General features: G+C 41.0%; 2 protein-coding genes across 3 annotated transcripts; one reads left to right on the top strand and one right to left on the bottom strand.

Annotated features, from left to right (window-relative positions):
• Positions 1 to 2,430: 2,430 nt before the first annotated feature.
• Positions 2,431 to 17,595, bottom strand: LOC101672037 (zinc finger protein 677). 2 transcript variants are annotated; one of them, XM_045077387.1, is made up of 4 exons: positions 17,307 to 17,595; positions 11,569 to 11,695; positions 11,325 to 11,463; positions 4,160 to 4,433 (listed from the first exon to the last, which is right to left on the bottom strand). In XM_045077387.1, the coding sequence occupies exons 1-4, from the start codon at positions 17,349 to 17,351 to the stop codon at positions 4,379 to 4,381; spliced, it is 366 nt and encodes a 121-aa protein (XP_044933322.1). In that variant the 5' UTR covers positions 17,352 to 17,595; the 3' UTR covers positions 4,160 to 4,378. The 2 variants fall into 2 exon arrangements, with proteins under 2 accessions (XP_044933321.1, XP_044933322.1); XM_045077386.1 differs by lacking the exon at positions 11,325 to 11,463 and having other exon boundaries at positions 2,431 to 4,433.
• An 8,148-nt stretch (positions 17,596 to 25,743) lies between these two features.
• On the top strand, positions 25,744 to 27,122 carry LOC101671744 (vomeronasal type-1 receptor 2). Its single transcript, XM_004779913.2, has one exon. It carries the CDS (start codon positions 25,781 to 25,783, stop codon positions 26,699 to 26,701), a length of 921 nt encoding a protein of 306 aa, XP_004779970.1. The 5' UTR covers positions 25,744 to 25,780; the 3' UTR covers positions 26,702 to 27,122.
• Positions 27,123 to 27,611: the final 489 nt, after the last annotated feature.

Below are 27,611 nucleotides of genomic sequence, written 5' to 3'. Positions count from 1 at the left end.
TATGTGCACCAGGAAAAGGAAGGTAGTGTGTTAGCATGAGGCAGATTGTGGTCTTTCCCTACCAAGTCAGGAATAAACATTCAGTTTTATATTAGAGTCTGACTCCATTTTTGATGTCTGAAGAATGATACCTGTTAAGCCTCACTATATAACCTCTTACTATTCTGCCCACCCGGGCAGGACAAGCTAGTAATAAAGCCTGAGTGCCCCTTCCCTTGGCATTAACTGAAAGTTCACACCATGAGTGCCATCGCCCCAGCCCCACATAGTATCCATCCTAACAAACCAGTCACCATTCCCTGCGTTCTCTAGCCATTTTTAGAACCTGAGGTCTACCCTGCTCTCCCCCAGAAAGCATCATATGTAATAAACATTCTCCTAACACTATTATATGGAGTCCTCATTCATGACATCCAGATCCAGTGGAGTAAGCACAAGTACAAACTAGCAAAAAATGTTTTAGAGGGTAAATATATGAGATTGCTAGTTATCAAGATTCCCACTGTGTCAATGTTTGCTTTTGAGAGAAACTCAGTGAACACTGATCTTTTCAACTTCCTGAGCATTCCAGCACAAGAGATTATCTTTATCCTTATTTCTGAAATTTTCTTTTACTTCCTAATACTTTTCATATGCTTACTATTTTTCTATTTTCATTTCATGTAAACATGCAACCCATGGGTCTCATTTCAGCACAAAAGGCAGGCATGTAAACTATAATCATACAGTGTATGTTTATGAACAGGGAGGCAGGTTTTAGAGGGTGAGAGTTTGAAATTGTGTAACTTTCAAATTCAAATTATGAATATATATTTCCAAGAATGTAAGTTGTGCAAATCCAACATGGAGAAAAATTATTATGGATGACATCCAACCTAGGGAGCCCAAGGATGTATTAACAGTGTTCATTATGAAATGCTTCAATGAGATGGGGTGCACTTGGGCTAATGCACATGATTCATTCATGTTACAAAAAAATGTTTCCATAGTTTCCTTTTTAGATATGAGAATTTATAATATCCTAAATAAAATGGTATCAGACTGCAATTTTCAGTGGCCAAATTTGAATCCTTCACAAGCATACTATTCTGGTTCTTTTGATTAAAATGTCCTCTACAACTTTCTCTTCAGTTTCCAAAAATAAGACTAGTTTTCACTAATCTACGATATACAATTACTACCTTTCATAAGAGGGAGAAATCATCATTCCCCCTCCATTTTTTCTACCACATATGCCATCCCCAATAACTTGTCCTTCTACTCACATGAAAATCTTTCTCTTAATGTTCTGGCCTACTCTGTTTCATGATCATCCTTTCCTGTAACCATCAACAAAGGCCCTCAATCATACCAACAAATCTAGAGAAGAGGCTGTAGTCACAGAAAACATGTCAATTCAGGTAACAGTTTTATACTATTCCCTGCCCCCACTAAGCCCTCAAACCTACACTGTACTGTATCTTAAAATTAGTGTCCTAGTTTTTCCAGGTTACATAGGTATGAGTAAACCCCACCTATGACCTGGGTCCTTTCACCCTACCGATTCCTTGTGACCATTATGGTAGCCCATGAAATGCATGTAATTAAAGTATAACATCAGTGGATTCCAAACTGCAGGTCGTGTCACCAGTAATAATGCAGCCTCGAGAAACCTCAAGTAATTGAGTAAAAAAAGTATAGGGGCTTCTGGCTAGCTCAGTCCTTATAAGAAGACATGACTCTTGATCTTGGGGTCATGAGTTTAAATTCCACATTGGGTGTTGAGAATACTTAAAATATTTTTTAAAATTATAAGCTGAAGATAATTAGTAGCTGTTTCCACAGATACCCTTGTTCTGTTGATACCTATCATCTCATTAGGTTTTAAATAATTTAAATTTTCTGTGGAATTTAATATCTAAGATTGGTTAATCCTCAAAGTAGGCCTACTTCCCCTGTAGTATGAATTTTCTTATTTTAGTCCATTGAGAGAACTGGCTAAACAAATGATCACTTTAATTACATTTGTAATGTTTCTGTCCAGTATGAATTTTTTGGTATTTCCTGAGGTAAAGACCTTGACACATTTGTATGGTTTCCATCTCATATGAATTCTTTCATAACCACAACGTTGTACTTTTTTTTTTTTAATCACTGGAAATTTGTCCCTCTTAATCCCACTTATTTTATGTGCCCCCCCCAAAGCTGTACATTTTTTATAAAGCTGATCACACTCATTATATTTGTAAGGTTTCTGTCTATAACAGTTATATTCCACAAGGTAGAAACTTTGGATAAGCCTTGCCATACATCTGTGTGCTTTCTTTTAGAGATTTATATTATGATGTCAAGTGAGATGTAAGCCCCTGGTTAAAAGTTTTGCCACATACATTAGTTTCATATGGTTCCTCTCCATGATATGGAATCTCTGATGTTGAATAAGGCTTGAACACTTGCTTAATCATTTTATTTGTAAGGTTTCCTTCTATTGTGAGTTCTTTGATGATCCCCAAAGCTTGAGTTTTGAATAAAACCACCGCCACACATACTAGATTTATAATGTTTCTTTTCACTATGTATTTTCTGATGCCTAGTAAGTTTTGCAAACTGGGTAAAAGCTTTGCCACACTCACTACATTTATAAGGTTTCTCTCCGGTATGGATTTTCTTATGCTGAGTAAGATGTGAACGCTCTGTGAAGGCTTTGCCACACTCATTACATTTATAAGGTTTCTCTCCAGTATGAGTTCTCTCATGACCCCAAAGATGAGAACGTTTAATAAAAGCCTTATCACATTTGTTACATTTATAAGGTTTTTCTCCTGTATGAATTCTCTGATGTTCCATAAGGCTTGAACTTTGGATAAAAGCCTTGTCACACACATCACATTTGTGTGGTTTCTCGCCAGTGTGTATTTTCTGATGCCTGGTAAGGTTTGCAAATTGGGTAAAAGCTTTGTCACACACATTACATTTGTAAGGTTTCTCTCCAGTATGGATTTTTCTATGTTGAGTAAGATTTGAACGCTCAGCAAAGGCTTTACCACACTCAATACATGTGTAAGGTTTCTCTCCAGTATGAGTTCTCTCATGGCCCCATAGGTGTGACCGTCTGATAAAAGCCTTATCACATTTACTACATTTATAAGGTTTTTCTCCTGTATGAATTCTCTGATGTTCTAGAAGGCTAGAACTTTGGATAAAAGCTTTGCCACAAACATCACATTTGTGTGGTTTCTCTCCAGGATGTGTATTCTGATGTCTAATGAGGTGTGAGCACTGCTTAAAAGCTTTGCCACACTCCTTACATTTGTAAGGTTTCTCTCCAGTATGGATTTTCTTATGTTGAGTAAGGCTTGAACGTTCAGCAAAGGCTTTGCTGCATTCATTACATTTGTAAGGTTTCTCACCAGTATGAATTCTCTCATGACTCCAAAGGTGTGACCGTTGGATAAAAGCCTTACCACACTCATTACATTTGTAAGGTTTCTCTCCAGTATGCATTCTCTGATGATTTGCAAGGTTTGAATTTTGACTACAGACCTTGCCACATATGTCACATTTATATGGTTTCTCTCCTGTATGGATTCTCTGATGCCTAGTGAGGTTTGAACATTGGTTAAAGGCTTTGCCACACTCCTTACATTTGTAAGGTTTCTCTCCAGTATGGATTTTCTTATGTTGAGTAAGATGTGAGCGCTCTGTAAAGGCTTTGCCACATTCATTACATTTGTAAGGTCTCTGTCCTGAGTGAATTCTCTCATGACTCATGAGGTTTGAGCTTTTGCTAAAAGCCTTCCCACAGTCATTACATTTGTAAGATTTTCCCCTAGTGTGTGCTCTTCTGTATTGTGCAGGTAACAAAGGATATTTTAAAATCTTCCTATATTTATTCCAAATGTTTTTGATACTAGAAGGAGTTCTTTGAAGTGGTGGAACAGAGGAACCATTGTTGAAAGATTTCTCAACTTGATTACGTTCATACATTTTTCCCTCAGTCTGAAATCTCTGCAGTTCAGCCAGGTGTGTGTGTAAACATAACCCAGTTCTGTTTTCCAAACAGTCTGTGTACCAGTTTCCAGAAACACTTATGTTATTTTCCAGTTTTAACAAATGCCTTACAAATGGCTCACCATGCATGAGATATTGGTATGTATGATTTCCTACAGAAGTACTCTGCTTTGGAGGAAAAGTAATTGAGGATTTATTAAGCTGTTGATCTTTTCTATGAGAGAGATTTTTGTTATGTGTCAAAGGCACTTCTTTGTAATTTCTTGCATCGTATCTCCACTGACTCTTAAACTCATGCATATTTTCCCAGACTTCCTTGAGATCAAAATCCTTGATGCCTTGGCTTTCATTTCCCTCCAATATCACTAAGTGGTATGATTCTCCTTTATTAATGTCCTCTTTTGGTGATAATTTCTTGATTGCAAATCCAGCAGAAAGGCTTCCTACCAAAGAGAGTTGGAGGGTAATTATTGTATGCTGAATTACATAATTACATTAAAAAGTACTTATCATGAACAAAGGAAGTTTCTCAAGCACAGTCTTCAAGCACTGTCATAATATACAAATACTATTGTAATATATAATGGTTTTAAGATTCTTTTTATAAATTTTTCCATATTAATATTTTCTGATCTTAAGATAAATTTTCTAAACATACTATTATATACTATACATATTTTTTGGCGATATACCTGGGTACTTGATACTTCATGATTAGGGAGCTGATCTATATACTGGCTATTCTGTAACTGTACATGAGATCATAACAGATTTCTGTCTTCCCTAATTCTTAATCTTTATAAAAGTGTGTTTATCTGAACCCAGTATTTCGTAATTCAGTGATTCTCAATGTATCTTTCATTTCTCCTACTGTGTATTCCTTATGGAATGTAAATTTTTTCTTTTAGTTCTTGGGAAAGAATTCTTTAGAATTCCAGAGACTATTATTTTGTGTAACTGGTTACTTAACTTGCTAGATTTATCAGTTGTTTAACTGTAATACAGATTTCTTAAAGTATCTTTTTTCTTTCATCATATTCCCACACATTATTATTAAGCACCAGATCACGCTGCTGTAGTGAGCAGGCTGTGCTGTGTATGAATAGGGCTCTTTCCTTACGTAGGTAATGCCGTGTGGGGAGGGGTGGGTCCTGTGGAAACTGAGGTGCTCTGGCCTCATAATTAATATACCAGGAGATACCGGTACAGTTGTTTAGATCAATGAAAAGTCTGAGCCAAGGCCAGGATTTGGGTTCAGAAAACCAAGAATGAAGCACAAGGAGTACCAGAAGTGGGAGTAGTGCTTGTGCTTGCACATCTGTGGTAATATGTCCTTTAGAAGGACAGTGTGAACAGCAGTATTTAAACAGAGAAACCATTTTTGGCAGTGTCACTGTGGTCCATGACAGAGGTCTATGTGCACGGTTGTGGTTAGCAACGTAAGTAGTCAATTTAACAGGAAAATAGGACAGCAATGGGATGTGTGTCAACAAGGACCAGGTGGGTTAACTGAAATACGTCATTTCAGGAGCTTAAGAAATTTTCTGGGAAACACAAACATCAGAAGCAGGAGTAATAAGGAAACCAAGGAATGTAAAAAAAACTTCATTTCCTTAAGTAAAATTAGATATTTAAATATTATTAATATACAAGGATGTACATGATGAATCTAAACAAGAATATTAGAGTAAATAATTTGTAGCAAAAAAAAGTAGTGAAAATAAAATTTAAAGTTATTTTCAGAAAACTACGTATATATAGTGAAAAAATAATGTATCTTATACAAAAAGCTAAGGTAAGTCAATTGAATGGTATTTCTGGGACTAAAGCAGTAACTTAAAAGTATGTTCACAACATATAAAATGTTCTCAGTTTAAAGAATGTCATATATTTAACTAAGGAAAATGTTTGTTAAAATAATGAGATACATGGGGCGCCTGAGTGGCTCAGTGGGTGAAAGCCTCTGCCTTTGGCTCAGGTCACGATTCCAAGGTCCTGGGATCGAGCCCTGCATCAGGCTCTCTGCTTGGCAGGGAGCCTGTGTACCCTGCTCCCTCTGCCTACTTATGATCTCTCTCTCTGTCAAATAAATAAAATCTTAAAAAACAAAAAACAAAAAACTGAGATACCAATACACAGTTACGAATGGCCAAAATCCAGAACACTGTAACACCTAATATACCACTGAGGATGTGGAACAGGAACTCTAGGTCACTGCTGGAGGGAATGCAAAATGGTATCCCCTCTGGAAGACAGCCTGTAATTTCTCACAGAATTAAATATACTCTTAAAGAGGATCCAGCAGTCAAACTCCTTGGTATTTACACAGCTAAGTTGAAAATTTATGTCCACGTAAAAACCTGGGACACAAAATAGAAAAATCCTACAATCTGTATGGAACCACAAAAGATCCCAAACAGTGAATGCATCTTGAGAAAGAAGAACAAAGTTAGAGGCATCATGTTCCCTGATTTCACACTCCTTCATTACAAAGCTGTGGTAATGAAAACAATACGGTATTAGCATAAAAACAGACACAGAGATCAACAGAAGAACCCAGAAATAAACCCCACACGTGGTCAATTAATTTACGACAAAGGAGACGTGAATATACAACAGGGAAAGGGCAGTCTCTTCAATAAACAGTATTGGGAAAACTGGACCGCCACATGCAAAAGAATGGAGCTGGGCCACTATCTGATACCATACACAACAACTAAACCAAAAGAGATTAAAGACTTGAACCTAACACCTGAATCCATAAAACTCCTGGAAGAAAAGATAGAGGGTAATAAGCTCCTTTTTTTTTTTTTTTAAAGATTTTATTTATTTGACAGAGAGAGATCACAAGTAGACGGAGAGAGAGGCAAGCAGAGAGAGAGAGAGAGGGAAGCAGGCTCCCTGCTGAGCAGAGAGCCCGATGCGGGACTCGATCCCAGGACCCTGAGATCATGACCTGAGCCGAAGGCAGCGGCTTAACCCACTGAGCCACCCAGGCACCTGGTAATAAGCTCCTTGACACAAATCTGGGCAATAATTTTTTTTCACTCTTGATACAAAAATCAACAAAAGCAAAAATAAGTGGAACTTGCATCAAACCAGAAAATTTCTGCACAGGCAAGGAAACCATCAACAAAATGAAAAGGTAACCTACTGAATGGGAGAAAATATTAGCAAGTCATGTATCTTATTAGGGGCTAATAACCCAAAATAACAGCAAAAAAGCCCCCAAATAACCCAATTTTTAAAATGAGCAAAAGATCTGAATAGATATTTTCCAACAAATACATCCAGATGGCCAACAGGACCAAGAGAAGCACTCAAGATTAATCATCATCAGGGAAATGCAAATCAGAGCCACAGTGAGATACCACGTTAAGCTCCTCAGAATGGCAGGTATCAAAAAGACAAGAAATAACCAGTGTTGGTGAGGGGATGGAGAATTTGTGCACTGTTAGTGGGAGTCTAAATTGGTGTAGCCAGTATGGAAAACAGTACAGTTGTTCCTAAAAAAATGAAAAATAGAATTACTGTATGATCCACCAATTCCTCTTATTTATCTGAAGAAAACAAAACACGAATTCAAAAAGATACATGCATTCCGATGTTCGCTGCAGCGCTGTTCACAATATCTGTGATATGGAAATAATCTAAGTGTCCACTGATGGGTGAATGGGTAAATACAGTGTTATCCAGTCTAAAAAAAAGAAGAGAATCTTGCCACTTGTGATAACATGGATGGACCTTGAGGACATTACGCTAAGTGGAATAAGTCAGCCAAAAAGACCAATATCTTCTATGATCTGTCTTATATGTGAACTCTTAACCAACAACAACCCTTTGAGATACAGAGTATACTGACAGTGGCCAGAGGCAGGAGGGTGACAGGATAGTAGCAGAAATGGGTGAAGGGGATCAAAAGGTTTAGGAGAAAAAAAGAAAAAAGATGAGCGCCTGGTTGGCTAGCTGGCAGAGCATGCGACTCTTTACCTTAGGATTGTTGAGTTTGAGCCCCACGGTGCGTGTAGCAAACACTTAAAAACAAAAATTAAAAATTGGATGCCTGGTGGCTCAGTGGGTTAAAGCCTCTGCCTCCAGCTCAGGTCATGATCTCAGGGTCCTGGGATCGAGCCCCACATCAGGCTCTCTGCTCAGTGGGAAGCCTGCTTCCTCCTCTCTCTCTGCCTGCCTCTATGCCTACTTGTGATCTCCCTCTGTCAAATAAATAAATAAAATCTTAAAAAAAAAAAAAGACCTGCTGCTGGGGTGCCTGAGTGGCTCGGTATGTTGTGTCTGACTCTTGGTTTCAATTTAGGTCATGACCTTAGGGTCGTGAGATCAAGCCCCCTGTCAGGCTCTGTGCCAGGTGTAGAGTCTGCTTAAGATTCTCTTCCCTTCCCTCCCTCCACCACCACTCTCACCAGTACACACATGCTCGCTCACTCTCTTTAAAAAAAAAAAACAAACAAACAAAAAAAAACAAAGCAAAACAAACTGCTGCCGCACTTTTTTTTTTTTTTTGAATTTTTAAACGAAAAACAAATAGATAATCAATATGGTGCTTTCCATATACCAGGAATGCAGTAAACATTTAAGCAATGATACAGGTTTTTCCTACAGAAAGGCTAACTAGAAATCTCAGTAAGCTATGCTGTATTTAAACTACATCTAGTTTTAGATTTTCACTTTTTGGAATTATCCACATCGTGACTTCCACCTAATGAATGCAAAGGGGCCAGGGACCCTAAAAAGCCAGGATGGCCTAGGAAAGAGAGAGATTTTAGTTGTACTTTATTAGACAGACAATACTAGGAAAAGGATCAACTAAGACACCATCATCTTCTCAGAGGGTTAATGGGAGGTGGCTTCCTTGTAGAATGAAGACTCTGTGTCCTCTAGACCAACATTGTCAGTAGTGAAACATTTCTGTCTCGATCAGAATAGGTAATATAATCTTATATATTGAAATTTACTTTTGTAAACAGGAAGAGAATGTTGAAACAGGAAAAATGTGACCAGTAAAGAGCAGCAGTGGCGGGGGGTGGGGGCAAGGGGAGCACTGTGGGTGTCGCGACCCACATGCATATTGTGTGAACACCGCTCTCATAGGCTACAGTGGAAATGACCTAAGTTGAAACAAAAGCGCTCCCAAATGTGCCTAAGTGCCTTTTATCCTGGCAAGTTAAGATTTGAGAAATTTTCAGCATATAACCTCAAGTCCTCCCAGTCATGAAAATCCATTTTCAGATTGTTATTGTAAACACTAGTTTACAAACAAAACTTCAATAAAGATTATCCTCTCCTTTAGCCTTTAAAACTCAGCCTTCAACAAAGTCAAAAGAGAACCCCCAGAATGGGAGAAAATATTTGCCAATCATATATCTGATAAGGTATTTGCATCTAGAATATATAAAGAACTCTTTAGACTCAACAAAAAGACAATCCAATTTTAAAATGGACAAAGAATCTAAACAGACATTTCAAAAACCATAGAAAGACGCCCAATAAGCACACAAAAAGATGTCTAACACCATTAGTCATTAGGGAAATGCAAATCAAAACCGGAGTAAGATACAACTCCACATCCCTAGGATGGCTATAATCAAGGAAACAGATTACAAGTGTTGGTAAGGATGTGGAGTACCTGGAATGTTCATACATCCCTGGTGGGAATGTAAAATGGGGCAGCTGCTTTGGAAAATAGTCTGGTGGCTCTCCAAAAGATTAAAGAAAACTACTGTATGGCCCAGCAGTTCCACTCTTAGCTATATGCTGAAGAGAAATGAGAACTGTATGTCTCCATAAAAACTTGTGCAAAACTGTTTACAGCAGCATTACTCATAACAGCCATAAGGCAGAAACGACGCAAATGGCCAGCAACGCATGGATGGATAAACAAGATGTGGGATTCGTGCATGGAATATTACGTGGCGACAAAAAGGAATGAAGTTCTACAAAAACCAAAAAGGGCTATAAAAGCCAAACAACACACCAAAAACCCCTGCATATGAATGTTCATAGCAGCTTTATCTGTAATCGCCCAAACCTGAAAGCCACCAAGGTGCCTCTCAGTAGACGAATGGAGAAATAACCTGTGGCCCACTCAGACAACGGAAATACTATTCAGCACTAAAAAGAAAGGAGCTGTCAAGCCAGGAAAAGACATGGAGGAAACGTAAATGCACGACAATCTGAAAAGGCTATATATCCCGTTTGATTCCAACTTTATGACATTCTGGGAAAGGCAAAACTATGAAGACAGTAAAGAGATCCATGTTTGCAGGGGCCAAGAGGGAGGGTGAGATGACTCTCTTATTGCTGGCTCAAAGGAGATGAACGTATTATGTCTGATCTACGCTGTCACCACCCTCGGGAAGCACTGTTAAACTGCACAAAAGCTAGGACAAACTAGAGGCCCAGATCACTCAGGATCTCCTGATACCTTCCATCTCGGTGTCCTGGGACATGCTGACATTCTATCTGGTGGCTTCAAGAAGCACTTCTTTATAAACATGAATGAGAACAAAATGAGAACTGAAGAAATGGGTGAGGGGCCTGAACAGGCAGAGAGGGCTTGACACAGCTCCATGAAGTCTCATGGAGCCCCAGATACAAAGGAAAGGCAGCCATTCTGTTTGCTGAGATGTTCTCCCAAGGATATAAAAATGTTAATGGCAATTGAGTAGGCCTTAGGGTCAGCACTACGGAGGCCTCAGCTCTGATCTGTATGGATTGAGAACCAAGAGAAATCAAGGGCAAAGACTCCTCAGGGACAGCCATCTTGGTCCCTCTCAAACAATGGCACCAATATGGTCAGAGGGGCCAGGGCAGAGTGTTACAGGTCATGACAATGGGAGTGCAGAGGATTTCCTTTGAAAGTTCATAAGAAACTTTTATTTTCCCATAGATTTTCCCCAGACAGTATTTAACGGAGCAGCTTACTCCACCCATCTGAGCTCTTACATGTGTTCCCATCCTAATACATTCCCACATGTCTGCATTTCCCGTTTGCTCTTCACTTTCCACAGTCTACGGCTCTTCCCCTTGATCCAAAATGGATATATTCAGCTCAAGAGACTTCAAATTATAAAGAAAAAGAACCTGAGATGCTTTGCTCTTCCAGAACATATTCCTGGCTCTTCATTCAGTGGAGAACAGAGGGTATTCATTAGACGTGGGTGTAGAAAGTATTTAAAAAACTAGTCAACGGACTGCCTCCTCCTGAATGCTTCGGGGTTATTTTACGTGTGCAGGTATCTAGCTCTCTTCCAAGAACTACTGAGTCAAAAGCACGAGGGTAAGACCACAGAATCAGGTATTTTTAAAAAATTCACCGTAAGGTTTTCTGACAACTGATGTTCTGCAATTGCCAAATGAAGCACCAACGCGAAACTTCTGAAGAGAAGGGACAGTAGAGTCCACTTGACATTACGAAGCCTTTCCATTCTCTATCAAAAGCGCTTCCGTCACTCCCTTAAGAACAGGGATTGAAACTCATAGTCAAGTCAGGGCCTCTCAAGAAAAAATGCAAAGACATACAAAATGAACTATCAAATTCTGGAGGGAAACTTTCCTCACCCAGGGAGACTAGGTTCCGGTAGTTCTCCACCATCACGTCCCTGTACAAGGCCCTCTGGGCAGGGTCCAGGCACTCCCACTCCTCCTGAGAGAATTCAATGGCCACATCCCTGAAGGTCAGGTGTCCCTGAAATGAAAACACATCTCACCAAGCGGACAGGCAGAGTGTTCTGATTCTGACACAAAGTAAAAGCAGCAGAGATGTGTAAAGGTGACATGACTGGGCTGAGTATTCCGACCGATCTGTGTAAGAGGATTCTAAGCAAGTTATAGTTCTCTGATTTTCTTAAATGAAACAACATAAAATTAGCCGTTTTAAAGTACCATTTGGTGGCATTTAGTATATTTATAGTGTTGAACAAACATCACCTCAGTCGAGATAAAAAATATTTTTATTGTTCCCAACGGAAACCCTTTACCCATTAAGCAGGTGCTTCCTATTGGCCCTTTCTTCTCCAGTTGCTGGCAACCATTAATGCGTTGTCTCTATGGATTTACCTAGTTTGGGATTTTCGTATTTGTAAATGGAATGGTATAAAGTGTGACTTTTCTGCATCTGGCTCCTTTCACTTGGAATAATGTTCAGGTTCGTGCATGATGTTGTACATACCAGTACATCGCTTTTTTATAGCTGAATACTATTCCATCATTGGACTAGACTGTATTCACTGTCTACTGATGGGCCTTTGATCATCACCTTTGGCTAATGTTAATAATGTTGCTGTGAACTTTCAAGTACAAGTAGGTGTCTGGATACCTGTTTTCAGTTCTTTTGGTTATATACCTAGGAACAGAATTCCTGGGTCGCATGGTTTAATTTTTCAAGAATCTGCCATGCTGTTTCCAACAGCAACTTATACATTTTAACAGAATGTGTCATGATTCTAATTTCTCCACATCTTTACCAACATTTTGTGTTACTGTACTCATCCTAGTGGGTGTGAAATGGTATCTCATTGCGGTTTTGACTGGATTTCACTAATGACTGATTTCACTGAACCTCTCTTCAGTGGCCTGTTTCAGCTGTTTATCTGCTATGGAGAAGTGTCTGTTAAAGTCCTCTGACCATTTCTTAAATTGGATTCTTTTTATTTGGGTTATTGAGTTGTAGAAGTTCTTCGTATATCCTAGGTTCTAGACCCTTACGAGATACATGATTTGCAAATTATTTCCTCTCATCTGGTAGGTTATGTTTCACATATGTGATAATGTCCTTTAATGCACAAACATTAATTTTGATGATGACCAATTTATCTTTCTCTCTTTTGTTTTTGGTATCATGTATTAGATCCACTGCCAACCCCAAGGTCATGAAGCTTTACCTCTGTTTTCATCCAGAAGTTTTAAAGTTTTAGCTCTTACAGAGTCTTTGATTAATTCTAAATTATTTATATGGTATAAGGTAGTTTCACTTTATTCTTTCTCACATGGATATCCAGCTGTGCCAGCACCACTTAATATTCTTTTTCTACTGAGTGTTTTTGGCACCCCTGTAAAAAAGGAATTGACTACAGATGTATGGGTTTATTTGCGGATGCTCAGTTCTGTCACTTTGATCCGTATTTCTAGCCTCTGCTGGAGTTACACTTTTGATTACTCAAGATTTATAGTATGGGGGCGCCTGGGTGGCTCAGTAGGTTAAGCCTCTGCCTTTAGCTCAGGTCATGATCTCAGGGTCCTGGGATCGAGCCCCACATCGTGCTCTCTGCTTAGCAGGGAGTCTGCTCCTCCCCCCCCAACCCCGGCCTCCCACCTCTCTGCCTACTTGTGATCTCACTCTCTATCAAATAAATAAATAAAAACTTAAAAAAAAAAAAAAGAAGACTTGTTAAAAAAAAAAGATTTGTAGTATGGTTTGATGTTGGGAATTCTAGGTCTTCCAACTTTGTTCTTTCTCATGTTAATTTTGGTTATTTGGGGTCCTTACCAAATCGACTGAGTTTTAGAATCAGGTTTCAGATTTGTGCTTTTAAAAAAGGCTGTTGAGATTTTGCTGGGTATTGCATTACTCTTTATCTAACTTTGGGGAGCACTGCCATTTTAATGTCTTCCAATCCACAAACACAGGCTAGCTTGACATTTATTTAGGTTCTAAATCTTTTTTTTTTTAAGATTTTTATTTATTTGACAGACAGATCACAAGTAGGCAGAGAGGCAGGCAGAGAGAGAGAGAGAGGAGGAGGAGGAGGCAGGCTCCCTGCCCAGCAGAGAGCCTGATGTGAGGCTCGATCCCAGGACCCTGGGATCATGACCTGAGCCGAAGGCAGAGGCTTTAACCACTGGAGCCACCCAGGTGCCCCTAGGTTTTAATTTTTAACTACATCTTTGTAGTTTTTGTTGTGCTTAAATCTTCCACTTCCTTGGTTAAACTTATTCCCATTTGTTTTGATGCTCTTGTAAATAGTACTGTTTACTTACTTTCAATTTGCTGATTGCAAGTATACACAAATACAACTGAATTGTGAGTGTTGATATTGTGTTCTGTAACTTCAATGAATTTATTATCTCTTCCTTTGAGGATTCTTTATTTCTAAATGTAAGATTATGTATTCTGTGAATAGAGTAGGCTGAATTCTTTTCCAATTCTGACACATTTTTCCCCTCTCTTTTCTCTGGGTAGAACTTCAGTACAATGTTAAAGTGTGGTGACAAAATGGGGCACCCTTATTTGTTCTTGGTATTAGGGTATAAGTTTTCAGCCTTTCACCAATGAGTATAATGTTAGCTGTGGAATTTTAGAATTTAGTAATACCTTTTTTTCAGAATGAGCAAGTTCCCTTCTATTCCTAATTTTTTAGTGCATTGTTTTTGTTGGAGTGTTCTGTAGACGTCTTCTAAGTCTAGTTGGTCAATCCTTTATTTCCTTACTGATACTATGTTTGATTGTTCTAGCCATTATTACAAGGGGAGTATTGAGGTCTCCAACTATTTTGCTCAATTTTTGCTTCAAAAAAGCAAAGGCGGGACGCCTGGGTGGCTCAGTTGGTTAAGCAGCTGCCTTCGGCTCAGGTCATGATCCCAGCGTGCTGGGATCGAGTCCCACATCAGGCTCCTTGCTCGGCGGGGAGCCTGCTTCTCCCTCTGCCTCTGCCTGTCATTCTGTCTGCCTGTGCTCGCTCTCTCCCCCTCTCTCTCTCTGATAAATAAATAAAATCTTTAAAAAAAAAAAAAAAGCAAAGGCTTTGTTGTTATGTACATATTGTTCGCGGTTATTTTATCTTCTTTATGGATTTACCCTTCTTCAAAATGTAATGTTCTTCAACTTCTCTGGTAACAATTAAACAACTTTGTCTATTTGATCTATTTGTATTGCTAGCTTTCATCACTATTTGCATGGAGTATCTTTTCTATCCTTTCACTTTCCATCTATTTGTGTATCTAAAGTGAGCCTTTTGTAGATACAGAGTGAAATTATTATTTTTTCAAAAGATTTTATTTATTTGACAGAGAGAGATCACAAGTAGGCAGAGAGGCAGGCAGAGAGAGGGGAAGGGAAGCAGGCTCCCCACTGAGCAGAGAGCCCAACGTGGGGCTTGATCCCGACTCTGGGATCATGACCTGAGCTGAAGGCAGAGGCTTTATCCCACTGAGTGCAGGTGCCCCTAGAGTGAAATTACTTTTTAAAAATTAACTCCTTTGTCTTTTATTGAAGAGTTTAATCAATTTACATTGTGTCTGTGCATACATACCTTTTTTTTTTTTAAAAAGACTTTGTTTATTTGACAAAGACAAGAGAGAGACAGTGAGAGAAGGAACATAAACAGGGGGAGTAGGAGGAGGAGGAGCAGGCCTCCCACCAAGCAGGGAGCCCGATGCAGGGCTCGATCCCAGGACCCCGAGATGACCTGAGCCAAGGGCAGATGCCTAACGACTGAGCCACCCAAGCACCCCATGTGCAAACCATTTTGATTGCTTTTGTTATTTTTCTGCATAGTTTTAAGTTATTTTCTGAATGGTTACCCTGGGGATTGCAGTTACATATAGAATATTTGAATTTCGTTGATATTAACTTAGCTTTAATAGCATATGACAACTGCTCCTATACAATCTCCCTTTATGTTCTTTTTTAAAATTTTTATTTTTTGAAGATTTTATTTATTTGACAGGAAGAGACACAGTGAGAGAGGAAACACAAGCAGGGGGAGTGGGAGAGGGAGAAGCAGGCTTCCCACAGAGTGGGGAGCCTGATGTGGGGCCTGATCTCAGGATCCTGGCAGACGCTTAACTGAGCCACTCAGGCGCCCAAGTTCACCGATTCTTTATTCTTCTTGTCAGTCTGGTACTGAACCCTCTAGTGAATTTTCAGTTTTGGTGATTGTACTTTTTAGCTCCAGAATTTGTATTCTATCCCTTTACCATAATTTCTGTCCCTTTATTAATATTTTCCATTTGTCGAAACATTGTTGTCCTACTTCTTAGTTCTCTTCCATGGCTTCCTTTAGCTCAGTTAGTTTAAGACAGTTGACTTAAAATCCTTACTTAGTAAGTGGAATGTCTGGCCTCCTCAGGAACACCATCATTACCAGGTTAACCTGATAATCATACTTAAGATATACAATCAGGAGATACCCTTAGATTACCTGTAGTCAAGTCAGCCTGCTCAGAAGCAGGCATTCATTGTAACAGTAAGATATCATAAAGGATTGATGTATCTTCATTTAGAGGATGGTCTGAGGCTCTAAAAAAGCAGTTATCTATTTACTAACATGAAAACAACTCCAGACATAGGGTATGTAAATATTTAAATTTGCAAAATAAAATATTATAATTAAACATTTACTGAAGAATATGTTCTCAAATCATTGTAGTATATAAATTATAGTATATGAATGCATTTTTATAAGGTTTTTATAATAGTTACTAAAGAGAATACTGGGCGCCTGGGTGGCTCAATGGGTTAAAGCCTCTGCCTTCAGCTCAGGTCATGATCCCAGGGTCCTGGGATCAAGCCTCACATCAGGTTCTCTGCTCAGCGGGGAGCCTGCTTCCCTTCCTCTCTCTCTGCCTACTTGTGATCTCCGTCTGTCAAATAAATAAATAAATAAAAATCTTAAAAAAACAGACAAACAAAAAAACAACATTTAACAACAATTAGTAAAGAAAGGGGGCGCCTGGGTGGCTCAGTGGGTTAAAATCTCTGCCTTCAGCTCGGGTCATGATCTCAGGGTCCTGGGATCAAGCCCCGCATCAGGCTCTCTGCTCAGCGGGGAGCCTGCTTCCTCTTCTCTCTCTCCCTGACTCTGCCTACTTGTGATCTCTGTCTTTCAAATAAATAAATAAAAATCTTAAAAAAAAATTAGTAAAATAAAAATTTAGCCCCAGACTCTCTAATGATAGAAGGTTCTGCTCTTATGTCTTCACTAAACCGTAAATATTTTTTCCTAAAAGATCTGCTGTGTGAGAGTTGCAAAGACCTTGAGTGTTCCATAAAGACCTCATGGTCTTTATGAGATGGGTGTGCAATGAATAATTTAAAGAACATTCACTGTTAGACAAATGGGTTGATTCTACATTTTAAAATTAATTATGTTAATTTAAAAGACACTCTCTCTGTTCCTTATTTCCTACTTTGAACTTCCCATTCTCTTTCAAAGTATTAGTATTTTGGAGTCAGAAATACACTGATTTTCTTGTTTAACGTCCGATGACATTTATAAAATTAGAAAAAGCAAATATCCCCCATCAGTCTCCTTTTCCAGAGTTTCTCAGGTATTTGTGCACATTAATACATCACTTACATATGTAATCTCTTTAAGCTTGATTTCTACGAGCTGAAAGGGCATCCAGAAGGGGTCTCTGAGGAATCTTTAATGTCCAACCTCACTGACACCACAGAGCCTACTCTCTTTCTCCAGTCCATGCCTGCACAGAAAATCCTTCCCAGGCTGACCACCTAAAAGGAGCCTCTTCCCAAGTTCCATATCACGGGGTCACAGTGAGATGGAATCTTCATGGAGATGAGAGAAAACTGGGACAAAGTGAGAGTAAACATTTTAGGCAGGAGAAAAAACAACTAAAAATATATGACTTTTACCTGGGAAAGAGACATTCCTCCTTTTTTCCCTCTTCTGGGCTTCTTTCTCAGATAAGGTTATTCTGTGTGACAAAAAGTATGTTGTTTAATGCACAGAGTCAAAATAACCCCTTCCTCTGCTGTAACATACATACTGGGAGAACCTTCATGTGGAGGAAGGACAGTCCTTTGCTGCTGACTGCAACAGGAGGGAGGCAGAGATGATAACTCCCATACGGAGGGCAACAAGTGCCTTATTTCACGTATGTCTTCAGAAAGTCCTCCCCTTCTGCTGAAACCCACACATTCTACTGCAACTGCACTGTCCTTTGTCCCCTTGGCACTTGGCCAAAGGAACTGCCTCATTCAAGTTCTTGGCTCCTCCCTAGGCAGCTGCATCCAATGAGTGGTTGATGCAGGATACAGAAGCCTGTGCATTCCATCAAGCTGCACCAACTCCCAATCTTAAAGACCACCCCAGCTCCAGAGCTCCTCCCTGGTAGCAATACTAAGAGTTTAGATTTTTGTCCTGATAGTGATGGAAGCTATAAGAGGGTTTAATATCAAGAGATGACACAGTCAAATTTAAGATAGTTATGATACAGAAAGGGGTAGGAGCTGAGAGGCGCATGCCTCTGTCTCTGGGACTATGCTCCTGCCTCTTTCTTAGTGGTGTTCATTATTTCTGGAGAACTAGGTCACATTTTAAACTTTAACTATAACTGGGCACGCTCTCTCAGAAACCTCCAGGGACCCACACACACACACCCAGTTCTGAAAATCATTTCAGGGATCTTATTAGCTCAGATTCAGAATTCCTGGTCTATCATCTCCATTTCACAGACGGTGCACTGAGGGGGAACACTTTTACCACGTTGCCCTTAAGAGGTCTGAACCACGGAGCAGTTAGCAGACCTGGGTGTAAGTAAATTCTGAAATGGTAGCCCGGACAGGTTTAAGTAGAAAGGACTTGTCCTAATTGCAGATGACCTTTCATGTTCCTGAACCAGGTCAGATTCTCTTTAATGGGTTTAATCAAACCCAAGTTAATTTACTTCCACTTTTCCAGAAAAAAAAATATAATAAAAGTATTTGAAATTAAAAATAGTTACTAGTTCTGGGCGCCTGGGTGGCTCAGTGGGTTAAGCCGCTGCCTTCGGCTCAGGTCATGATCTCAGGGTCCTGGGATCGAGTCCCGCATCAGGCTCTCTGCTCAGCGGGGAGCCTGCTTCCTCCTCTCTCTCTCTCTCTGTCTGCCTCTCTGCCTACTTGTGATCTCTGTCAAATATATAAATAAAAAAAATCTTTAAAAAAAAATCATTTAAAAATAGTTACTAGTTCTGAAAAACATGAAGAAGGGTCACCTGTGGAGATGAGCTCTGAGCAAACCTCTGCATCATAAACAGATGGGCTCTGCTGGAATAAAGTTCCACATCAGTCCAGCCCATACTCCCAACATCGGCACAGAAAAGACAAATGGGACTTGAGGGGCACATCCATTTAGTTGGAAACTAAATGGAATGAAATCATGAAATCACTTACGGAAAGGGAACTGCTGAATATGAAACTAACTAGCTAAATTAGATGTTGAGTTTTAAAAGATTCTCAACATCCTTAAGGGATACATAATGAAACAGCTTAAGGTATTTACCAGACTTCAAACAACATTACACTACACAGTAAAGTAGAAAATCATGTAACTCAAAATCTGAACAAAAAATTAAGGAAAATAACTTAGAAACTAAAAAGATAAGCAGTGGATTCTGAGATTAAAGTTAAAACAAATGTGAAGATACATCAAATTTAGAAAAGAATGCCATGAGCCACAGGAAAAGGGGGAAAGAGAAACTTTGTCAATAATGGCCATTTTGAAAAGCACAACGTGCTTACAGAAAGTCTTCCCCCATTTCCTGGAAGGGAAGAGGATGGCCTGGAACTGCCTGAGCTAGGCCTCTGCACTCTAGATTAACGGGGGCTGCAAATGGAATCCTCTTATATGCAATTAGAAAGTGCAGATGCCTTCAACACCCGATTTCACAACTCTCATTCTCTTCTGCCTAACTGAAACAATTCAACAAATTTTCACTCCAGAGCCACAAATCCGTACTTCACAACTCAATATCCCACATCCAGTGAATTCAACACTCACCTGGGTCTGGGTCCCGTGCTTTGTCCGAGACCACTATGTGTTCTGTTCTCTGTGTATGTCTCTGTCCTCGTTTCTCTTCTCTCTTTTTGTCCATCTGCATTTCCCTCTCTGTTTGCGCATCCTTCGGCTTCCCTCCCTCGCTATTCCAACACTTCGACCCCGCTCTGACGCAACCTGTTTCAATCCCTGCCGCTCTTTCTCCCCAAACTTTCTGGTGGCCCCTAACTCCGCAGATTCCTGCCTCCTCCCCGCCATCTTCGGTTGCCTCTCCGCCCTCCCTGGAGCGGAGCGTAAGGGCCTGCATCCACTTCCCGAGGGACCACAGTACCGGCGCGGGTGGGGGTTGGGGCAGAGCGGGGAGTCCGGGGAAGGTTCTGAGAAGGAAAGCGACCCGCAGGGCCATAGGTGTCTAACAAGATCCGAAGGAGGCAAGGCTGGGGCCCGTACCCGCCTCAGAGCGATAACGGAACCGAGGGCACACTACCGGGTCCCGCACCGAGCGACAGGGCTCGGAACGTCTTACGGCGACGCCACGACAGGCGATAGGGACGAGCTCCCAGCGAGAGGGACGAAGGGGGTTCAGGGATTTTAACCTTACCAGGCGACCCCCGAAACTGGGTGTGGAGGCGGGGCCTGAGGAGCGCGCCGGCGGCATGAACCAGAAAAACCGACACTCACCGAGCGCGCCCGTGGCTCCGCGAGATCCGCTTCCGGGTCTGCGGGAAAGCGCGCGTGCGCGTGCGCCGCGGGGCGGGGGCGGGGCCTGAGCGCGCGGAGTCCCGCGGTTTTCGCGTCTGTCTGTCCCTCCCTCCCGGCGGTTTCGGGTCCTGCTCTGGGATTCCTCCGAATTCCGCCAGTGTGTTTAGCCGCCCGGTTGGGTGCAACGTTAGAGCGGGGTGGGCGACTTTGGCCGGAAGCGGCGGTGTCCGACAGGTTGAGTGCGGTGCGCGTGCAGACTCTGGCGAGTGGTGGAGACGCGCCTCCTGCGAGGGCGACCGAGCAGCGCGGGGACCCGGGGCTCCTCGTGGGGCGACCGAGCCGACAGTAACAACTCCTAACTTGATTGAGGAAAAGCCGAGTGCTCAGTGTGGGTGGTGGGAGCTGGAATGAGAAGTGCAGGACTGCTCTGTGGGAACGTGCCGCTTTGTACTGACTTCCCGCGGGGCTCTTTCTCACGGGGCTGTCACTCGTGCTCCGTGGTCGCTGGGCTGCGCTTCCGCTGGGCTGCGCTTCCGGGGCTTCGCGCCAGACCTTGGGCTGCGGGAGCGGAGGCCTTTAAAAGAACCAAAATTCCTGCCTCTATGCATGTAAATTAATTTCTCTCTCTTTAAATTTGATATTGGAATTCACACCCCTTAAAATAAATTATAAATTCCAACGCGTTTGAGAGCTGCCGGATGGCCTCCTGTATTTTGCTTACAGCATTAGTTACCAAGTATCGTTGCAATTTCAGTTTCCTAGAATCTCTATTCAGTGATTTTGGAAGAGTATTTTTAGCTCGAAGAGTAGGTATTTTAACCGATTTTTTTTTTTTTTTTCTGTTTCTAAATGCTTTCTCTCAAGTGCAGGTAAGGAGTACTGGCGAAATACTGGTTTAGAAGTATTTCCAGAGACGCCTGATAAAGATGTCTGTTCTTCTGTGAACAATACAAGCAAATAATAAAATTCCGTTTTCACATTTTCAGTACCATTGTATACACTTAATAACTGAACATGAAGTAGGCAAGTTACTAGTTCCTCTTCCGTTTCCGGTGGAATTCTGAGGGTGCTGTGGGCTGGATCTGCGGCTCACGCCTTGTTAGGTGACTGCTCACTCACTGCTTACATCTCTGCAAGGAGTTGGAGTTGGTGCTCAAATGACCACACGTTGTTTAAACTATTTATAATAGTTTTTGGCTATTGTACGTTATAGGAAGTTGTGTGTTCCTTTTGCAGCATGCAGAGAAGATCCTGGACACAGTAAGGTCATGGCTCCAAGAACAAAAGGGCTGATTGTTGAAAAACATGAAGTGATCATAACGGGTGGGTTCAGCGGCCACCAACTGGGATTTTCAGAAAGAGCTAAATAAGATGAAAAAGTGGAAGAGAGAGCATTTAAAGATAGAAACGTGCTTACCAAGACAAGGATGCTTGGGGGAGCCCTCATGTCAGGGGAAATTCTGGGGGGACATGTTGTTCCTATGAATGTGCTGGACCCACTGCTTATATCTTAAGAGCTTGAAAACTATGGAGATGCTGCCCAGATCCCGAATCCCAAACCCACCACATGAGGGAGGATTGAAAGTGCAGCAAGTGGTGACTGTGTGATCTTATTTGCAATCCCCAGTCATGTTTCTTTGTGATGTTTTTCCCTGTTTATTTGTAGTCACAAGAGGAGGAAAAGTGGCATTTGCTGGTATATTCAGGATCAAGCAGCTGTTTGTTAGAGAGGCACCGGGGAGATTTTAATTTAAGCTCTTACCTTGGAGTTCCTGGGGCCAGTTGTGATGCTCTGGAACCCACTCAAGAAGCAGATAGTGCCGATGGATACACCACTGGCCGTTCTGAACGTACAAAACAAGTTTACATCAAAACTCAGCAAGGACATTTTTCAAGCCCAAAGCTGTCAGGGAGCGATTCCATTAAGGACAATGAGCCAGACATTGGTTTATAGTCAGATGCTTCTCAGAAGCAGGTCTTAGGAAGGAATTCAACCATGCTTTATTTTTTTTTTTACCGTATTGACTTCTCTTTAGCTTGACCTTTACCTTGCTATAGGATGTAAAGAATATGACCATTTATTGTCATTTTTAAAAAAGATTTTATTTTTTTAAGTAATCTCTGCCTCCAGCGTGGGTCTTAAACTAATGACCTGGAGATCAGGAGTTGCACGCTCTTCTGACTGAGCCCGCCAAGTGCCCCTCATTTATTGTCGTTTCGATAGGAATTCCCATTTCCCAGATGCCAAGCATTAATGATGTTCTTCCCACTGTAGTTTTTGCTGGTTACTAACTTTTCTTTTGCACTTTGGCATACTTCTGAATTTTTCACTTCATTGATCTAATAGTCTGTTCATAAATAAACATATCTCATAAGGCTAGCCATGCTCATTTTTTCTTTTCTAGAGTTTTTGTGTGGCTATTTTTTAAAAGATTTTATTTATTTATTTGACAGAGAGATTATAAGTAGGCAGAGAGACAGGCAGAGAGAGAGGGGGGGAAGCAGGCTCCCCACTGAGCAGAGAGGCCCATGTGGGGCTCGATCCCAGGACCCTGAGATCAGGACCTGAGCCGAAAGCAGACGTTTAACCACTGAGCCACCCAGGCACCCGAAAGTGTCCATTTTGTATGGGCTTTCTGGCTAGTTTGTTTTAACTTGGAGAAAGTTAAGGGCAAATATTTTAAAATCTCAATCATTGACATCATATTCTTTCTTTTGCATTTATTGAAAATGATTAGCCCCTTATCGCACTAATTAGAAACCTTAAAAATAGCAAATCCTTCTTGGGTCCTTTGTATGATTCTTTATTTCTGCTTCTAAGTTAAATGATGGCGGTACTCAGGGATCTGAGGTTTAACAAAGAATTAGACTGGGATAAAAGAAATTCTCAGGGAAGCACAGATTCCAATGAGGCACGTGCACTTTTCTGCTGGGCTTTCGTGGCTCAGACCTGAGCATTTCCTCCTTCCACGTGAGACCTGTCTGTTTCCAGGAATAATGGAAGAGTTTCTCCCAAACACTCTGATGGTCCCTTTGGATATGCCCATTAGAAACTTCTAATAGATGCTGGTAATTAAAGTTTTTCAGAACTGTTCTCAGCTCCCCAAGCGTGATCTGTCCCTGTCCCTATAGGTGACATGATGATTGCATGTCTTTGGGGAGGTGAACATTCTAGCCCATATCTCAAGCTCTGGCTGCCTGCCATCCACACATGCTTCGGCCACTGCTTTACACCTGACTCACAGTCCAGGGAGTGGGAAAGAGTTTGTGAGTATCTCCTAGTTTAGTCCAAGAGCAGAGTTTCGACACTCAGGAGATGCAGCAGGAACCTGGGTAAGTGCGCATGTCTGAGCCAACAGTCCTGACGTTGAGAGAGCCTGCTAAATCCATGCCTGACTGCTGCTAATGTAATTTAACAAAATCGTCATTTAAAGGCGTTTGTGGTATTTGATCCAAGTGCTTTCAGAGTCTGATTTTTAAGATGCTACAAGATTATAATTTCAGAATTAGTCTGCTATTCAGTACAGTGTGTGAGAGTCACAGGGACATTTTCAGGGGCAATACTGTGATTTCTGTAAAGGCCTGTGCATGTAATAATGAATATGATGGGAAGAGTTAAATTACCTGATTCACAGCAGGAAAAGTGTGACTGAATGGGAATTACTGAAATTTATTGTACTATAACTTGAGTGTGACAAGCTGAATGGAGACAGTAAACGTGTCTCTACTGAAAATATTGGTGATCTAGTGATCTGTGAGACAATTTTGTTTCCTGAAATTAGGAAAGGTTCCTTAAGAAAAAGTTAACTTCGTAGTAGAGGAGTTCAAAGAGCAAAAGATTAAGGACTTTATTTTTATATTTTAATTTTAAAATGATAAGTTAATTTAAAAATATAATCTCATCAGGAAAAAAAAAGGTAGTTTTTCTCTGGTTTAAAATCATTTCATGGGCACCTGGGTGGCTCAGTCAGTTGAGCATCCAACTCCTGATTTCGGCTCAGGTTGTGGTCTCAGGGTTTTGGGATCCAGCCCTGCGACAGGCTCCTACTCAGAGGGGAGTCTGCTTGTCCCCCTTTCCTTCTGCTCCTCCCCTTGCTCACATTGTTTCTTCCTCTCTCTCTCAAATAAGTAAGTAAATCTTTTAAAAAATCATTTCAATATTATTACCAGCTCACCATTCACCTCTCTTGCTTTTCAGTTATTAAATGTTCAAAGTTCCAAGTCTTCAAATGCCATTTTGCAGGGCGCCTGGGTGGCTCAGTGGATTAAAGCCTCTGCCTTCAGCTCAGGTCATGATCCCAGGTCCTGGGATCAAGTCCCACATCGGTCTCTCTGCTCAGCGGCAAGCCTGCTTCTCCCCTTTCACGCTGCCTGCCTCTCTGCCTACTTGTGATCTCTCTCTGTCAAATAAATAAATAAAATATTTTTTAAATGCCATTTTGCATGTTTGTCTTATATTGTAATAGCTTTTCCAAATCAAGTATCTGTTCAAGTTTCAGTTTGTTTATTCTAGAATAATACACAAATAGTGATGTGATCTTTATAGGATTAATTTATTTCCTGCCCTGATATACTTTGTCACTATATATGTTTCATGTCCCATATTTTAGCTGTAGTTTGGGGCAATAATTTCTGTTATGGGTGCCATTGTATTTGGGGTTCAGGAAAAAAATGAAATTACTTTTTCTGCTGCCATCCTAATATTTGTCTACATTAAATAAATCAAATTGGCTCATAAAATTATTCAGTACACCTATGATTTATTAAGGCCTTTGAATCCTCACTCCTTGGTTATATTGGTTATGAAAGAAATATTTAAAAATGGGAAACTAGCAAACCAAGTTTATATAGGAAAATAAATTTAAAATGTGAGAAGGGTGTGTGCGTGTGTGTGTGCTTGCACCCATAACTAGGCACCTGGCATAGCAGAATAGAGTAGTACACACTAAGGTCATTGCAGCTAGGCTTCCCACGTTCAAATCCCAATCCTCCTGCTATTTAGAGGAATCATTTCAGTGCCCATGGTTAAATTCTCCTCGCCCATAAAATGAGAGTTATAGTAGTTCCTTACTCATAGGCTTGTGAATATTAAATTAGAATTGGTAGAGCTACGACAGTTACCCACACACTGTAAGCGCTATAAAAAGAAACACCCGAACTGGGAAATCTCTGTACCAAAAGAGAACATATTTTAAGTATTAAGCCTCAGGGAGAAGGAAAGGTAAGTGGAGATTTTATTTCCTGTGAAACTCATGTCTTTTTCATGTCATGAAACTCATGCCCCAAACTTATGTCTTCATGCAGAACCCCCTGCCTGTGAATTTGAATATTGAGTTCTGGAAAATGACGGAATGGCTTCGGTGGACTTGAATATAGGAATGATCTTGCTATTCCAGATAGTCGTCGGAATCCTGGGGAACTTCTCGCTCTTGTATCATTGCACGTCCCTTTACTTCAGGGGATGCAAGCTGAGAGCCACAGATTGGATTATTGGGCACTTGACTGCAGCCAACTGCCTGGTCATTCTCTCGAGAGGAGTCCCAGAGACCATGGCAGCTTTAGGGCTGAAACATTCCGCCACTTACCATGAGTGCCACCTCCTTCTCTATGTTCACAGAGTAGCCAGAGGCATGTCCATTTGTTCCACCTGCCTCCTGAGTATCTGCCAGGCTGTCACCATCCACCCCGGGAACTCCAGGTGGGCAGAGCTTAAAGTGAAATCTGCCAAGTACGTTGGCCTCTCCTGTACCCTGTGCTGGGTGCTCCATATGGTGGGAAGTATGTTTTTTCCTATTTTTGTGACTGGTCAATGGAGCAACAAAAATATTACAAAGAAAAGAGATTTCAGATATTGTCCTGCTTGGTGGCATAGTGCCAAGATCGCAAGCTCAGTGTACGCCACAGTGACATCTTTCCACGACAGTTTGTGTTTGGGACTCATGACCTTGGCCAGCAGCTCCATGGTTTTCGTCCTCTACAGGCACAAGCAGAGGGTCCAACACATCCGTAGGAACAGTCTCTCCCCCAGACCCTCCCCTGAGACGAGAGCCATCAGAAGCATCGTTGTTTTGGTGACCACCTTTTTATTATTTTATGCCCTCTCCTCCATCATTTACATTTACTTGGCTTTCTTTAGTGATTCCAAGCGGTGGCTGATCAATGCCGCTGTCCTAATCACTGCTTGTTTTTCAACCGTTAGTCCTTTTGTTCTCATGAGCCATGACCCCAGCATGCGCCAGCTCTACTGTGTCTGCTGTGGGAGAAATACATAATTCCGTCATCTCATCAGAGAAGTATGAATTGTCTTCCACCTGTTCAGTCATGGATATGCCCAAACCTGAAAGCATGTTTAGAGCAATTATGAGCCAGTTTCCCTGCAGAGAGAGGGGTGAGCAAGACAGACTGACACTGGCCTAATATGAAATAGTAAATAACGATAGCGTGGTACATGAACTCTTCTGTAATTAACATGTGTGTACTTAGATAGTTGTCTTTTCATTAACAGTTACACTGGAGAAGTTAAGATTCCATAGAACAGTCCTGAAATAATGTGGACACTGGAAATGCCTTTGACTGTGTAACGTTCAAATTGAGATACATTAAAATGTCCTAAGATGTACCTGAGCTTGGAATTGTGAAGACAGTTGGATAAGAGGGAATAGCAAGTGGGTAGTCTTTTTGGAAACTAGGGATGGGAGCCATGGTTCTGATTTGTGATGCAAATGGCCTGGGGTGAAGCTGGAGGGAAAAATCAAGTTTTACTTATTTCTGGCTTTGGAGGCTGTGTTGCGAATATTGTGCTTTATAGCCTAAGATAAATTGAAAACATTTGAAATATGCTAAGGCTAATGGAGAAAGACGAGCATATTAAAATATTTTCAGGTCAACATTTTAAGAGTAAACTGCAGGGGGCGAAGAGGAACTTAGGAAGATATGTCCTCTGAATTTTATAAAGGGGGCAGGTGGGGGGCAGCCAGTACACAGATCGGGTGTGTAGGAAAAGACTGACCAGACTCTGGGAATGTTTAGAAGGTGGATTGTCCTGTATTAAATCTTGATGGCAGTTGGCTCTTTTGGCGAAAAGATGTTTCAAGATGGACTTCTGCTTTTCCAACTTGAGGATACAAGACGTTACAGAGGAGCATTTCATCAAGCTGGGGGCAGTAGATGAGTAGCAATTTG

This window comes from Mustela putorius, unplaced genomic scaffold, assembly GCF_011764305.1.
Source record: "Mustela putorius furo isolate JIRA1106 unplaced genomic scaffold, ASM1176430v1.1 tig00000196_pilon_pilon_pilon, whole genome shotgun sequence".
Classification (NCBI taxonomy): Eukaryota; Metazoa; Chordata; class Mammalia; order Carnivora; family Mustelidae; genus Mustela; species Mustela putorius.
This window is presented reverse-complemented; position numbering and strand designations above follow the sequence as displayed.

Excerpts from the sequence above, each read along its gene's own strand:
- LOC101672037 (XM_045077386.1), bottom strand. The coding sequence starts at position 17,351 with ATGCCCTTTCAGCTCGTAGAAATCAAGCTTAAAGAGATTACATAT. Across the intron at positions 11,696-17,306 it reads AGCTTAAAGAGATTACATAT|GGACACCTGACCTTCAGGGA; the intron begins GTAAGTGATGTA and ends TTTTCATTTCAG. Across the intron at positions 4,434-11,568 it reads CCGGAACCTAGTCTCCCTGG|GAAGCCTTTCTGCTGGATTT; the intron begins GTGAGGAAAGTT and ends TCTCTTTGGTAG.
- LOC101671744 (XM_004779913.2), top strand. The coding sequence starts at position 25,781 with ATGGCTTCGGTGGACTTGAATATAGGAATGATCTTGCTATTCCAGATA.